The sequence below is a fragment of the Schistocerca gregaria genome, chromosome 10 (genome assembly GCF_023897955.1).
Source record: "Schistocerca gregaria isolate iqSchGreg1 chromosome 10, iqSchGreg1.2, whole genome shotgun sequence".
Taxonomy (NCBI): Eukaryota; Metazoa; Arthropoda; class Insecta; order Orthoptera; family Acrididae; genus Schistocerca; species Schistocerca gregaria.
In genome coordinates this window covers 200,945,266-200,960,815 of record NC_064929.1, presented here as the reverse complement: position 1 = coordinate 200,960,815, position 15,550 = coordinate 200,945,266, and the positions used below count along the sequence as shown (strand labels likewise).

The following is a 15,550-nucleotide window of genomic DNA, read 5'->3' as shown; positions in this document are numbered from 1 at the left end:
TAGGGGGGAAAAAAGGACAGGTATACGCTTGTGCGCGCGCGCGCACACACACACACACACACACACACACACACACACACACATATATATATATATCCATCCGCACATACACAGACACAGGCAAACATATATAAATGCAGAGGTTGGGCAGAGACATCAGTGGAGGCGGAAGAACAGAGGCAAAGGTGTTGTTGAATGACAGGTGAGGTATGAGCGGCGGCAACTTGAAATTAGCGGACGTTGAGGCCTGGTGGGTAAAGCGACCATTTGATATGGAATGGGTGGCAGCTGTCATAATGGATGTACTGTTGCTTGTTAGTGGGTTTGATATGGACGGATGTGTGAAGCTAGCCATTGGACAAATGGAGGTCAACGTCGAGGAAAGTGGCATGGGATTTGAGTGTATATTGCTATCACATGACTCAGTGTATATTCATTTATTATATCTTTCATTGAGTAAACTTTTAACTCTGTTTTTTTATTCTGTGTGATTTTATACATCCTTTCATAAGCCTTGGGAATCTCATTTCAGACACTTCTGTCATTTGCTTAGTGTTCAAGTCACAATGCCATAAAGAAATGCAAGAATTGACTTTTACAAAATTTATATTTTCTTTCCTTGCCTTCTTTTTTAAAATTCGTTTTATACTGCCATACAGTTATTGGAATTTAGCTTTTTTTTTCTTTTTTGCATCTTGAACTTCTAGATAGCTTGTTTGATTTCGAAGATAGTCAAATCATTTTACTTGTTCTATTATCTTGTCAGAAATGAGTTTTTTTGTCTAGCTCAGCATTGGTCATAACATCCTCTTCTTTTTTATGCATTGCAGATCTAGATTTCAGTTGATAGTGCAGCTATCATCGGTGTGTTATAAGTAGTCACGAAGACTAAACATAATTACGACTACACTCATTCCAGTCGAACTTGGGCATCTACGAGCATTAATCCGACAGATGTCAGGATATCCTACCGTATCACAGTCTGGGCAATGTGTGGTCACGTACCAGCTCTGCTGTAAATTTGGTGCAGCCTGTTACCCGGGAATTACAAGTAGTCAGCTGTACATGCAAATGAATGGCCAGCATCAACTGCATTCTAGAGCAAAAATTTGGACAAGATGGTCCACAGGAGTAACAGCAATATGGTGAGACAACTGTGTTAAAATGGCCATCTATATAATAGTTACATTTTATTAATGGCCATTTTCAACTACACGTAGGAGTCGTCTTCAGAAAAAGAGCACTGTAAGAAGAAGAATGGCGAAGTTACGGTAGGTTTGGTGAGAATGGTGTCAGAGGAAAGTGTAATGGAGTAGTGATATAGCGTTTACCAACTGACTGCTGCTGCAGCTCTTCAGATGCTCATGGCAGAACACAATCTTAAACTGCTGACTGATGGCTGCAGAGCCACGGGTTCAAAGGTGTGCAAATTTTGTGCCAAAAATGGATTAATCAGCTCCAGCCAATGATAAATGCTTCAAAAAACAAGAGATATGTGAAATTAACAAAATACTCAATTTAATTGATGAAAGGAGAAAATACAAAAATTCAGTAAGTGAAGCAGGCAAAAATGAATACAAACGTCTCAAAAATGAGATCGACAAGAAGTGCAAATGGCTAAGCAGGGATGGCTAGAAGACAAATGTAAGGATGTAGAGGCTTATCTCGCTAGGGGTAAGATAGATACAGCCGACAGGAAAATTAAAGAGACCTTTGGAGAAAAGAGAACCACTTGTGTGAATATCAAGAGCTCAGATGGAAACCCAGTTCTAAGCAAAGAAGGGAAAGCAGAAAGGTGGAAGGAATATAGAGGGTCTATACAGGGGTGATGTTCTTGAGGACAATATTATGGAAATGGAAGAGGATGTAGATGAAGATGAAATGGGAGATACGATACTGCGTGAAGAGTTTGACAGAGCACTGAAAGACCTGAGTCAAAACAAGGCCCCTGGAGTAGACAACATTCCATTAGAACTACTGACGGCCTAGTGAGAGCCATTACTGACAAAACTGTACCATCTGGTGAGCAAGATGTATGAGACAGGCGAAATTCCCTCATACTTCAAGAAGAATATAATAATTCCAATCCCAAAGAAAGCAGGTGCTGACAGATGTGAAAATTACCAAACTACCAGTTTAATAAGTCACAGCTGCAAAATACTAACATGAATTCTTTACAGACGAATGGAAAAGCTGGTAGAAGCTGACCTCGGGGAAGATCAGTTTGGATTCCATAGAAATGTTGGAACACGTGAGGCAATACTGACCCTACGACTTATCTTAGAAGAAAGATTAAGGAAAGGCAAACCTACAGTTCCAGCATTTGTAGACTTAGAGAAAGCTTTTGACAATATTGACTGGTATACTCTTTTTCAAATTCGGAAGGTGACAGTGGTAAAATACAGGGAGTGAAAGGGTATTCACAATTTGTATAGAAAGCAGATGGCAGTTATAGGAGTCGAGGGTATGAAAGGGAAGCAGTGGTTGGGAAGGGAGTGAGACAGGGTTGTAGCCTCTCCCCGATGCTATTCAATCTGTATATTGAGCAAGCAATAAAGGTAACAAAAGAAAAGTTCGGAGTAGGCATTAAAATCCATGGAGAAGAGGTTCGCCAGTGACACTGTAATTCTGTCAGAGACAGCAAATGACTTGGCAGAGCAGTTGAACGGAATGGACAGTGTCTTGAAAGGAAAATATAAGATGAACACCAACAAAAGCAAAACAAAGATAATGGAATGTAGTCGAATTAAGTCAGGTGATGTTGAGGGTATTAGATTAGGAAATGAGACACAAAGTAGTAAAGGAGTTTTGCTATTTAGGAAGTAAAATAACTGATGATGGTCGAAGTAGAGAGGATATAAAATGTAGACTGGCAATGGCAAGGAAAGCGTTTCTGAAGAAGAGAAATTTGTTAACATCAAGTATAGATTTAAGTGTCAGGAAGTAGTTTCTGAAAGTATTTGTATGGAGTGTAGCCATGTGTGGAAGTGAAACATGGACAATAAACAGTTTAGACAAGAACAGAATAGAAGCTTTGGAAATGTGGTGCTACAGAAGAATGCTGAAGATTAGATGGCTAGATCACATAACTGATGAGGAGGTATTGAATAGGATTGGGGAGAAAAGGAGTTTGTGGCACAATTTGAGTAGAAGAAGGGATCGGTTGGTAGGACATGTTCTGAGGTATCAAGGGATCACCAATTTAGTACTGGAGGGCAGTGTGGAGGGTAAAAATCATAGAGGGAGACCAAGAGATGAACACACCAAGCAGATTCAGAAGGATGTAGACTGCAGTAGGTACTGGGAGATGAAGAAGCTTGCACAGGACTGAAGACCACAACAACAACAACAACATGTTATTGTAAACAGGCTGATATACAGGGTGCACATTAATAAATAAAAAAAAAACAGACACCAACCACATCACACAACGGTTCAAGCCATCTTTGGGTGTTTTATGTGATTGCGGGCCTTTTCAGACATATGAATATGCAGTGTGGTGCCACAGTGCACATTCATCAGATCTGGAGGTCTGGATCCTACAGGATATTGAAACAAACCCGAGTTCAAGCTCCAGACAATTGGTCTGCTTACAGGGTGTAAGCCAAAGTACAGTTACATGTATCTAACATGACCCTGTCACCTGCAATTCCACAGAGGCCACTTTGAACATCTGTTGTGACATGGATGTGATGCAGTTCTTTGCTGTGTTCCTGGACAATTTTTTGTTGTTGCACGCAAACTGTCCATTTCTGGATACATGTTCATAGGACCTTTCTTGCTCTACTTATCATTAGCAATCCACCCCTGCAGCTTGTGGGTTTTATTAATGTTCACCCTGAATAAATAGGTAAATAGTTACAATATTATGAGAAGGAAAGTTGCTACTCACGATATGATAGAGATGCTGAGCCGCAGATAGGCACAACAAAAAGACTTTCACATTTAAAGCTTTCAGCCATTGGCCTTCATCAACAACACACACACACACACACACACACACACACACACACCCCTGCAGTCTCAGGCAACTGAAACCACACTGCCTGAGACTGCAGTTTTGTGTGTGTGTGTGTGTGTGTGTGTGTGTGTGTGTGTGTGTGTGTGTGGTGTTTTGTTGATGAAGGCCGAAAGCTTTTGTTTTGCCTATCTGCAACTCAGCATCTTTGCTATATGGTGAATAGGAACTTTCCTTCTCATAATACTGTTACATTCCATCCTGGATTTTCCAGTGTTGAATAATTACAGATCAGACATGTAGTTTTTTATGTTAAAATTAAAGGGCTTCCAGATTGAAAGAGAATGATGTGTCACCTTGTGGCATTGGTGCAAGCTACGAAGGCATTGTGTCATGTTATACCATCAAGCATATAAAAATAATTTTTTTCTTTTGTTCTGTTTTCTTATTGACTACAAACTATTAAGAGCAATGCAATTGTAACTCGTACTGATGCTTGATATCTGTAAGCTCACTTGTTTTAACATAAGAAAGAGTACTTGTCTGCACTGTAACTATTTACCTACTTATATGTCCGTAACTAGTTTATAATAGCTTATTTTGATAATTTCATGTAACATTAACATCTCACATTTTGTAAAGCAATTACTATTGGCTGGGGCTGACTTAAACCATTTTTGGCACAAAATTTGCACACTATTGAACCCATGGCCCTGTAGGTACTAGTCAGCAGTTCACTTTTGTATTGCTACACAAGCATAGAGGAGTTGCCTGCAGCAGCCAGATGGGAAAATGCTACATCGCTACTTCTTTGTACTTTCCTCTGACACCATACTTGCCAATCCTTCCGTAACACTAGTATTCTTTTTCTTACAGTGTTCTTTTTATTGACACCAAGTTCTACATGAAGTTGAAACTAGTCATTAATAAAATATAATGATTTAGACAATTTTTTTAAACCAGTTTAAGAGCAAATTTGACCTCCAGTGCTGTCCCTACAGATAATATTGGCGTTATGGTACATCCTACAGAACTGTAGTCTCTTAAAGTTCACATGTAGTTTTTGTTTTTACATTAGCATGTACTACACCAATGATTTCATTCTCATCGCAGGGACCTGAGTATTGCCTGGTGTCGAGGAGACCTTAAAGCTACAGATGGGCTGGCCGAGTGGATGCCCAATCTTGAAATCCATGGCAAAGCTGAAGTAGAGGAACATACTGTAGGCACAGAGGAACTTGAGAGTGGGGCAACAGTATGGAGATTGACAAAGACTGTGATTGTGACAATAGCAGTAACATTGATAGTGACAGTGATAACATTATGTGGGATGAAAGTGGTAAATCTCTTATCTTCCTAGAGGATGTACAAAAGTGATGTGATATTTATAGGGAACTACAACTCTCAATACTGGTAGCATTTCAGTTGGAACTGTGTAACTCGACCAGAATTTGATACTCCCCAACTGTCATTACTGGAACATATGTCATAGTGGACTGCCGAATGCTGTGAAACTAGTCATGTATTTCTGTAACATTGTGATTACATTGGCTTTTCTGTAAAGTCATGCTAACAGTGGCAAAAACTCTTCTGAAGAAAGGTAATTGTAAATCATTTAGGAAATGTGTTGTTGCAGATTAATTCATGTACATCACTGTTGTTTGAGCTTCCACTGTAATTACAATGGAAGTCCCATCTTCAATTTTTAACCTTATAAATAAAAAAATAATTTTAAATTCAGTGCATTAATGTGATCTTAGTAAATGAGAGTTGTAAAATGACCCTTTCATATAGCGTTCAAAAAAAAAAAAAAAAAAAAAAAAAAAAGGTACATTAGCTTATTTGTTTTTGTTGTAAATATTTGTCATGTATTGTTGTTTTGCATTATTAGCCTTACTACCAGATTTCATTGTCAGCCTTGTTGTGTTTTTGTGTGTGCTGTTTATGGGATGTTCCAGTTTTTTGAATTTTTTTTGTTTACGTACCTGTGCCAAAGAAGAAAGTTCTAGTGAACCATGGACAGAAACATCACCTCCCTGTTGTAAGCCTAAAACGGGCAAGACAACCCAACCATATGTGATGTTTTAATTGAATGGAATGAGGCACTGAGAATGATAAGAGCCCAAAACACAAAAACAAAGTTTTGAGAAGAATAGATGTTTATGAAAATCAAATTTGTAAGTAAATCACCACTCTCATAGGTCTGAACTGTTTTTAAGGTTCCGTGCTTCAATCGGTAAAAGCAGAGCCTGGGAGAATTGCCTTGGTGTCTGTGTCTGTCCAACTGCTGTCCAGAACCCTTTATCTCTTGAAGAGGTTGGCATATCAAATTCAAATTTGTCACTTACCAAGACCTGTGGTCCCTTGGCAGTGTAAAAAATTTAAGCTTCTAAGTTCATTCAGTCAAAAGATAAGGCCACTTTAGAACAGTCCTACATACAAACATAAAATGCAAGTTTTAGTCATGTTTTGGTAAGTAAATAAAATCATTATATTAAATCTTTTACATCTACTTGTATGAACTGAAGCCCACTACTGTGGAGATTTTGATACAGTCTTGGAATTCCCGGAACTGCTGTCTTGCCAGTATCTACAAGGGTCATTTGAAAAGTCCATGCAAAGTCTGAGAGATGGCACCACTGGTGCTATCGAGGTCATGTTTAGTGAGTAGCATCTTTGGAAAGAACGCATACGAAGTTTCAACCATATTGGTCTATTTCTTTGTGTTTGGCATTCATGTGAATCAAGGAAGTTGAGTGATTGTCAAAAAATGGACGAAAAAGAATTTTGTGTGGTGATTAAACATTACTTTATGAAAGGCAAAATGCCTCAGGAGGCTAAAGAGAAGCTTGATAAACATTACGGTGACTCTGCACCTTCCGTCGCCATATGGGCACAAGTGATGCTGAACATTCTGGATGCCCCGTGGAGGTTACGAATCCGGAAATCATTGATAAAATCAATGGATGACAGAAGAGTTAAGGTGTGTGAGACTGCTAGTGCTGTGCATCTCGAACAGGTACATAACATTTTGCATAAACATTTGGACATGAGAAAGCTATTCGCAAGATGGATTCTGTGACTGCTCACACTTGACCAAAAACGGAATCGTGTGAAGTGTTGCAAGGATGGTTCGCAGCTGTTCAGGAAGAACCTGCATTACTTTAAGCATCATTTAACACTGTGGATGAAACAAGGATACATTACCATACTCCTGAGACCAAACAACGATCTAAACAATGGGTTACCAAGGGAGAATCTGCACCAAAAAAGGCGAAGACTATTCCTTCGGCCAGAAAGGTTATGGTGCCTGTCTTTTGGGATTGGCAAGGGATAATCCTCATCGATTATCTGGAAAAGGGTAAAACTATTACAGCTGAATATTATTCAAAACCGAGTTGCAAGAAAAATGCTAGCGATTGGACTGCAAAAAAGTCGTTTTCTATCACTACAGTGCACCAGCACACACCTCAGCAGTTGTGGTCGCAGAATTAATGGAAATAGGATTCCAACTCATTTCACATCCTCCCTATTCTCCAGACTTGGTTCCCTTGGGCTTCTGTTTGTTCCCCAATTTGAAGACATGTCTGGCGGGACAAAGATTTTATTGAAACGAGGAGGTGATTGCAGCAACTAATAGCTATTTTGCTGTCTTGGACAATTCCTATTATTGGAAGGGATCAACAAATTAGAACAGCATTGGATGAAGTGTATAAGTCTAAAAGGAGACTATGTCAAAAAATAAAAAAGGCTTACCCCAAACACGTAAGTTTTTTTTTATTTTATTTATTTTTTTTTTTCCCCCAGACATTTCAAACGCCCCTCATACATAAAAATTCTCAAGATGGATGAACTATATTTATATACATAATGAAGTTTGAGTGGAACACTCAGTGCACGGGTCCTGCTCGTGTTGCGTCAGTTTTTTAATTAAATCTCAACATTCTATATTTTCTGTTGAAAAACATAATGTACCCACTTTGTTATGAAATATTAAATTATTTGGGACAATTATATTCATTGTTAATATTAATTAATGAAAGTTTGTTATGTAGGCTAGTGATAATGTGTCCTATGACAGTTGTAAAGTTTGTAATTAATGTCAAACCAGAACCATAATATAAAGAAGAGATACTATATGCACCACATACACAATTATGATGTATTCCAAGACTTCGAAGTCCTTTTTATCATCTTTTCATGAAGCATTTTCTATGACTTTAGTTTCAGACAAAAGTGTCTGTACACTTCAGGCATGAAATTTAACAGTTCTGTTAAGTCTCTGTGTTTCAAGGTTGATAATTGTCATCCACCTACACACTGGAACACTAAATTTTGTAATGGATCTGCAAACTTGGGGAAATGACAGACTGAAGTTTCCTTGCCATGACTTGGAGAAAATGGTGGCCGCTCAAGAGTCCGACGAACAACAGTCCCCAGCAACCTGTTGAAAACTTCATCATTGTAAAATTTCTAAAATGTATGCTGTTACGATATATGTCATGTTTTTGTTTGGTAGTGATGTCATTAACACTCTTCAAAGGTTCTTACATTCTCAGCAATGATTATACAGACTAGAAGAGATTTAGCTATCCTCAGCTTCTGTATAACTTGACACCGACCATCAGCTGAGAAAACAAACAGTTTCCCTCTTCACTTTTCTGATCTGACCTAAGTCAACATTACATGGCAGAAAAGTGTGGTTAGGAACTAAAAATTTGTGAGTTACCTCCTCATATAGTCCAGACTGAACTAATGCAAAGGGTAATGAAGCAAGTGTTTTTATTTTGTCCAGGGTAGGAGTCTGAATACTTTATCATCTTCTTTTTTCCATGTGCAATTTCCATTCTTTCTTCTGATAGGTAGGTTACTATTTCATCACTACCTTGCTATGTTACACTCTCACTTCAGACACGTGTGTAAATTACATTAGCTTAACACCTACACATGCCTAAATTATACATCCATAGTTTTCTAATGTAAAATACAGCCTCTGTACTTAAAGTCGGAGTAGGCAGAGCCAGCTGTAAATAAAATACTGGAATGCAAGGGTCATTATCTGCCTGTTTACTTGGTAAGTACTCTGTTTCAACATATTGTATGAACTAGTTGCCTTATCTTGGCACAGTGACACACAGTAGATTATGTACTTCCTTATCTTCAACACTATCACAAACCTCACACACATCACTGTAATATTGACCTCTGTATTAAAAAATAGATTAATATACAATCATTTCCACTGGTGCAATATTTTAACATCATATGTTTTACATATTCTGATAAAGAATCAATGTGTTACCTAACAAAATTCATTTTTTCTTCATGAATTTTACCTCTGCAGTCTCCACATCTGTCCATATTTGGAAATGCATTGATTGAATACTCATCATTCTCATCTCTGCTAGGATCTAAAAAAATGCTAAGCCACAGTTGAGAGCACAAGCAGAGGAAGTAGAGGGCAGCTCCCTGTGTGAGAGGGAATCTGCATTTGGTGATGATAATACAGAAAGGAGTGAGAGAGGAGACTGTGCACTGCCTAAGAAAGAAAAATAAAAGTCAGAGGAGGTTATGTATTTTGTGGAAGAGTCACATCCTGTTGCTGACAAGATCTCCCTGTCAGGTGTACTGGATTTAAAGTGGGAATTATGACACCTCAGTGAATGGCCAATAGAGCAAAGGGCTACAAAAAGTGAAGTCAGATCACTAGAAGAGCAACTAGCAGAGTTCCGTTAAGTACACAGGTGGCAGTGGTGCCTAAACTCTTCAGCCCCAAGCAGGGGTGAAGCTATCCAGGGTGCAAAGATTGATACAGCAACACTTTTTATCAAGTCTAGTGGACTGGAAATGGGAAAACGCCCTCATAAAGAGCTGACCTAGTAAGACCAGTGGTCTGAACAGTATAGACAGAGAGAGAGAGAGAGAGAGAGAGAGAGAAACTATGGTGGTTGATTCAGCAACTACAGATGATGGGGAAAAACTATACAGCACAAGTTGCTGAGTGAAAACACGATATGTGAAGTACAGCAGAAGAGAAATCTGCTTTTGGTAACCTAGAAAGTTCCCAAAGGATAGTCGCACAAACAAGCTGCACACAATGTCAAGGCACAAAATGAGGTTGGAAGTGTACTATCGGAGGAGTAGTTCTCCGAGGTCTTCATTCCGAAGTATAGGATGGCCAGGCATGACAAGTATGTCATAAGTAATAACCGAAGCAAGAAATAAATTAAGGTGCACACTGCTCCACCAGAAGCAAATATGTATGGCTTACCAATTTATGGCAATAAATGACCACTTGGTGCTGTCAAAAGTTCAATCAGTGCCAGGATGTTAGTCCCACTGTAAAACTGAGCCAGGTGGTGCAGTGGTTAGCACACTGGACTCGCATTCGCGAGGATGACAGTTCAATCCCGTCTCCAGCCATCCTGATTAGGTTTTCCGTGATTTTCCTAAATCGTTTCAGGCAAATGCAGGGATGGTTCCTTTGAAAGGGCATGGCTGATTTCCTTCCCAGTCCTTCCCTAACCCGAGCTTGCCCTCTGTCTCTAATGACCTCGTTGTCAACAGGACGTTAAACACTAGCCACCATCACCCACAGTAAAATGGTGTAGACTACTGGATACGGTAGTGGTGTATGGGCAGTGCTGAGAGGGAAGCCACCTGAGGACCAATAGAAAGGACAGCAAACTGCTATCAATGTGCATACCCTGTATAAGCCAGGGAAAGCCGCCACAAGCATCTCCTGGTCCGGGCTGCCCGACTTATGAATTACTCCGAAGACATTATATTCCTTGCAGTGGCACTCCCCAGCTCTGCCAGTAGAAATATAAATGGCTGCATGAGTGGTGTTACCACAGAAACAGTCAGCCGGGCACGAGTCCAACACCCCACAAGGCACCAACATACAGGTGCAGCAGTTGAGGTTGAAGTAAGCATAGACAATTGAACTGTGGGCAGTCAGACAGCAGTGCAAGAGGCAAGATGCCTTGTGAATAAATTGGACTTGGACATACTTCGCCTACAGTAACCGTGGGAAAGAAACGGAAAAATATCATATATGCCAGCAAGAGTGCAAGTGGTGCCAACAGAAAGTTACCATCGTCATACTTAACCCAGCCTAGAGGACAGAACAAATTTTGGAACATAAAATTACAATGAAATCCAGACCTTTAACTGCTTACAGGTGTTGATAAATATCAACAGGGACAGTTGAAAACATGTTGCCCCGACTGGGACTCGAACCCAGGATCTCCTGCTTACATGGCAGACGCTCTATCTGAGGACACAGAGGATAGTGCAATTACAGAGACTTATCTCTGGCACAAGCAGAGAAACCCACACTTCCAACTCACTGTCCACACACAACATTTGTAGTGCCCCTGCCCACTATACTCATTACTTATGACAGTCAATTTACCGATTCCCGTAAGAGTTCAGGCAATGTGAGTGCATTCACACTCAAGAAGATCATTGGCAAGTACGCCTAATCTATATGAAGATGGTATCTGTTCTTTCGGACATCTTCATTCTGAACATGTGCTTTCACTATTGTTACACTATAGACAGATTTGTTGACCAATGACGCAGCACAGTTACCTGTGATGACAAAATGTCAATGTGCACGATGGATGCCAATGTGAGTTCTGAGCTGTGGTACAATGAGCTCAACCGGTGTGCAGGAAGAAGAGCAGTCCAGAGAGATGAAAGCCTACGAGAAGTTATTTGTGAGTTAAGACTGACAGTGGAAAAGTGTCTCAACTTCCCAAAAACATACCGTGGCAAATGAAACCTAGATGTAACCTTGACACATAGAAAGGGGAACAAGTAGGTCCATAACTGGAGAGTACTACGCTGGGTCACCTCAGGTGAACATGACCCGATTAACTTCAAACTGTCCACAGTCACAGAGGAAGCACTTCTGTCAGGAGAGATGGACAATGCAAAGAGATACAAACAGCATAAAGCAAACTAGGATAGCTTCAAAGAAAGGTTGGGCCCAACTGGCCTGAGAAACAGTGAACACACACGTGCAGGCATGGCGACTGATAGCAGCAACCCACCAAACTGCAGATGGAACTGTACCGATAGTCGGGCCACTTGGAATGGAGTGGCCCAGAACCACTAGCAAGAGAGGAGGAGGAGGAGGAGGAGGAGGAGGAGGAGGAGCAGATTAGTGTTTAACGTCCCATTGGCAACGAGGTCATTAGAGACGGAGTGCAAGCTCGGATGTGGGAAGGAAATTGGCCATGCCCTTTCAAAGGAACCATCCCGGCATTTGCCTGAAGTGATTTAGGGAAATCACAGAAAACCTAAATCAGGATGGCCGGAGACAGGTTTGAACCGTTGTCCTCCCGAATGCGAGTCCAGTGTGCTAACCACTGCGCCACCTCGCTCGGTACACTAGCAAGAGATCTCGTGAACACTACCAGATAGGTGATGAAGGGTAAGTACGACTTGCACCACATAAAAAGAAGTGAAAGCTCCATTTGAGTGAAAACTGATGGCAGTAATAGAGGAATGCTGGGAAAATTTTGTGAGCACAGAGTTAAAGTTAGACCTGTGGGTCACGCCCTACAAGAGAGTAGCATCTTAAATAAGATCTACTGTCTCGTACATCCTAAGGAAACAGGACGGTTCGTATACCAGTGGCTGGGGTGAATCTGAGAAGGTCCTTCGGGGCATGCTGCTGTCTGAAGACAACACGGTACGTGAAGATGACAACTGTAGGGTTCTGCAGTAAAGGCTTATTGACAGCTATGCTAACCCTGTGGAACCATTTTCTGACCATGAAGTCACACTGGCCATTCTCAGAATGCACCACAAGAAAGCGACAGGACCGGATAGGATCATTGTGGAGGCTCTTCACACACTACACGTAAGCCTTATACCAGACAACATCACTGAATGCACACCTGAAACAGGGTTGAGTGCCCAATATATATAAAATGTCAAACAAAGTTCTTGTAAAGAAGGGCAACAACAAAAGATGAGGCTATACCAAAGTCACACACATCGATTTGCTTACTGAATACTACCGCGAAGGCACAAGGAAAGCTGCTGTGCTCACACCTAGAACAACAAAGGAGAATCATCAGTATGAGCCCAGACTGGCTTCAAGAAAAAGACTGTCCACAGAAGACATGGTAAACAAAGCAATGGCTCTAGTAGATGAAGCAGCAGCCCAGTATGTACATATCACAAGGGCTTTTGATAACCTACAGGGGCCAGCTCTGTTCGACAGCCTTAGGAAGCAGCAATGGCCTGGGCTGATAGTGCAGAAGTGTTTAAAAGGGATGTCCATAGTGACCGGTCTGCAGACCAATATTCTGGGACATGGGGCTAAAACCTGCGCTAGCTGAACTTATAGAGTCCGGCAGCTGCAGGGTGTGGTTGCATGAGCTCATGACATATTACTGGTGGTCCAAGCCTATAATAATCAGAGATGCAATGATATGCTTCACATCCTACATCTGTAGTGGAAGAGTGTAAACTGTGTCCTGAAAGGATGGCTTATGTTCTCAAAGGGATGACTTGACAGAGATCTGACCCTGCAAATAGGGGTTGGATAGGGACACTAGGAGCCAGTAACAAAGTATCTCTGAGGCCTTGTCAGTAAGTCCAGGTGCTACAGGAAGCACACAGAAAGTGGATACGAGAAGGCACTCACACTATTTAAAAAAAGGTGCAAAAATATCACAGCAGCAGTTTGGACTACCACTCTGTACACACTGTATATATCACTACAGCTTGTTGGTTTCAATTGCAGTATACGTTGCGAGTGTCTAGGCCCATAGGCTGAGCAGGTGCTGGCTGTGAGGCAAATGCGAAGGTGTGTGTCGATATGCCTCACTGGCGTATTTAGTAGGATTCCTCTTGATGTGCTGCTTGCCATTGCTGTAATCACGCCATTAGATTTAATGTTCAGAAAGAGAGGAACCTACTGGGTGAAACAAGCCCGGGTGCAATGCATAATAAACTTCCCCTGAGAGACAAGCTAATGAGTAAGATGAATGGCAGCAGAGATGGTACCTGCTCCAGGTGGGCCAGCCTGTGCCTCAGTTGCTCTCTTTGGTGAGGGAACACATGAAGCTTCAGCATCTACACCCTACAAATGGGCAGGGCGACAGAACACTGTACGTGACTGCAAAGAGGTTGCCACTCTAACGGACATCAGCATCCTTTTACTTACTACAGCACAGTTTCTGTACTGTGCCAGTGTAAATAAAACTCCTAAAATCCAAATTCTCATTAACTGCTCCAAACTAATATACAAACAAATTAAAACGATAACAAAAACCTTAGATATTGTCTCCAAGGTTTACTTTCCCCATTGGATTTCAACTTTTCTTTGACCGCCAGGAGCTGCCTGTCATATCTGTCATGGTCTTTTATATGTACCTGTTACACGTGTAAAACACCTCCATTGGATTAGTTATGACCGTCAGCTTCTGACAATAACTACGGAGAAAGTCACCGAAAGCTCAAATTGTTTCTGTGCTGTGATGTGGGGAGGAAACTGAGGAAATTTTATTTGAGAATGTTTTTGAAAAAGATTGGGTTACTCACTGGGAAAATCTGTTTTAATGCAGCATTTAATCACACAAATACCAGTGTTTCATGGTTGTGTATGCTAGTATGAGGGAAACCCCACAAGTAAAGTCTCCTGTTTTTTGGCGATGCAGAGATACAGTTAATACAGTTGGTGGCCACACTGTTGTGATTAGCACTTTCACTGTTCCCAAGCAAACACACGTGTGCTTTGCTCAAATGCTCAGTCTCAGTTTGGCAACCATTCAGAGTGCAGCTTCCGTCGAGTACTACCGACAAGTATGAAGTTCACAGAGTCATTTGATCTTTGAACATAAAAACGTGTTAAACTGGTTTAAATTAATCACAAATTGACAGAAGCATATGGACAGTTGTGCACAGATGTCAAAACATCTCCAAATAATGCAGAGAGGTCACAGCTGGACATACCGAAATTCGCAACAAAGGAAGGCATGGTAGGCTCTCAATTTCTGATGAGATGGGCCTAAATTTGAGGATCACTCTGGACACACTTTGGATTTTGTATCCTAAGGGTCCCGCAGGATGTTAATGGAAGAGTTGAAATATCAGAACATGTGTGCAAGATATGTACCACGTACTCTGACAGAAGACCATAAATGGTGAGTTGATTCTTCCTGCAAATTTTTTCACAGACTTGTCTTTGTCTAGATTATCACAGGAGATGAAACCTGAGCATCACACTTTACAATTCCCATGAGTGGTGGCAGCCCTCTTTGCTCAAGCAATGAAAATTCAAGCAAACATAATCTGCCGGTAAGTCATGCCAGCTGAGTTTTGGGACCAGAGGGTGGTACTGCTAGTCAACTTTCTGCCTGATGGGACAACAATAAATGGTGACAGGTACTCTGGGGAAAAAAGGCAAGTAAAGTTAATTCAAACTGGAGAAGAGCAAATGTGTAAATATTCTCCATGACAACATCTGACCAAACATCAGCTGTCAAACTGCTGATCTACTGAAAAACTTTGGCTGGAACGTCAATATCAGCCCACCTTATAGTTCAGTCTTGGGACCAAGTGCCTACA

At 40.9% G+C, this 15,550-nt stretch overlaps 1 protein-coding gene across 5 annotated transcripts in view; it reads left to right on the top strand.

The window, feature by feature from the left end:
• Nucleotides 1-8,094, top strand: part of LOC126293632 (F-box/LRR-repeat protein fbxl-1-like) — a 72,361-nt gene extending 64,267 nt beyond the window's left edge. For 2 of the 5 annotated variants that reach the window (XR_007552327.1, XR_007552326.1), the window contains exons 8-9: nucleotides 831-1,145; nucleotides 5,072-5,158. Coding sequence is in view for 3 of the 5 variants with exons in the window: in XM_049986907.1 (XP_049842864.1) it covers nucleotides 5,072-5,318 (247 nt within the window). In the remaining 2 variants the exon portion in view is untranslated. Of the gene's footprint in view, nucleotides 1-830; nucleotides 1,146-5,071 lie in introns of all 5 variants that reach the window. The other 3 variants (XM_049986907.1, XM_049986908.1, XM_049986909.1) reach the window with 3 other exon arrangements.
• Nucleotides 8,095-15,550: the final 7,456 nt, after the last annotated feature.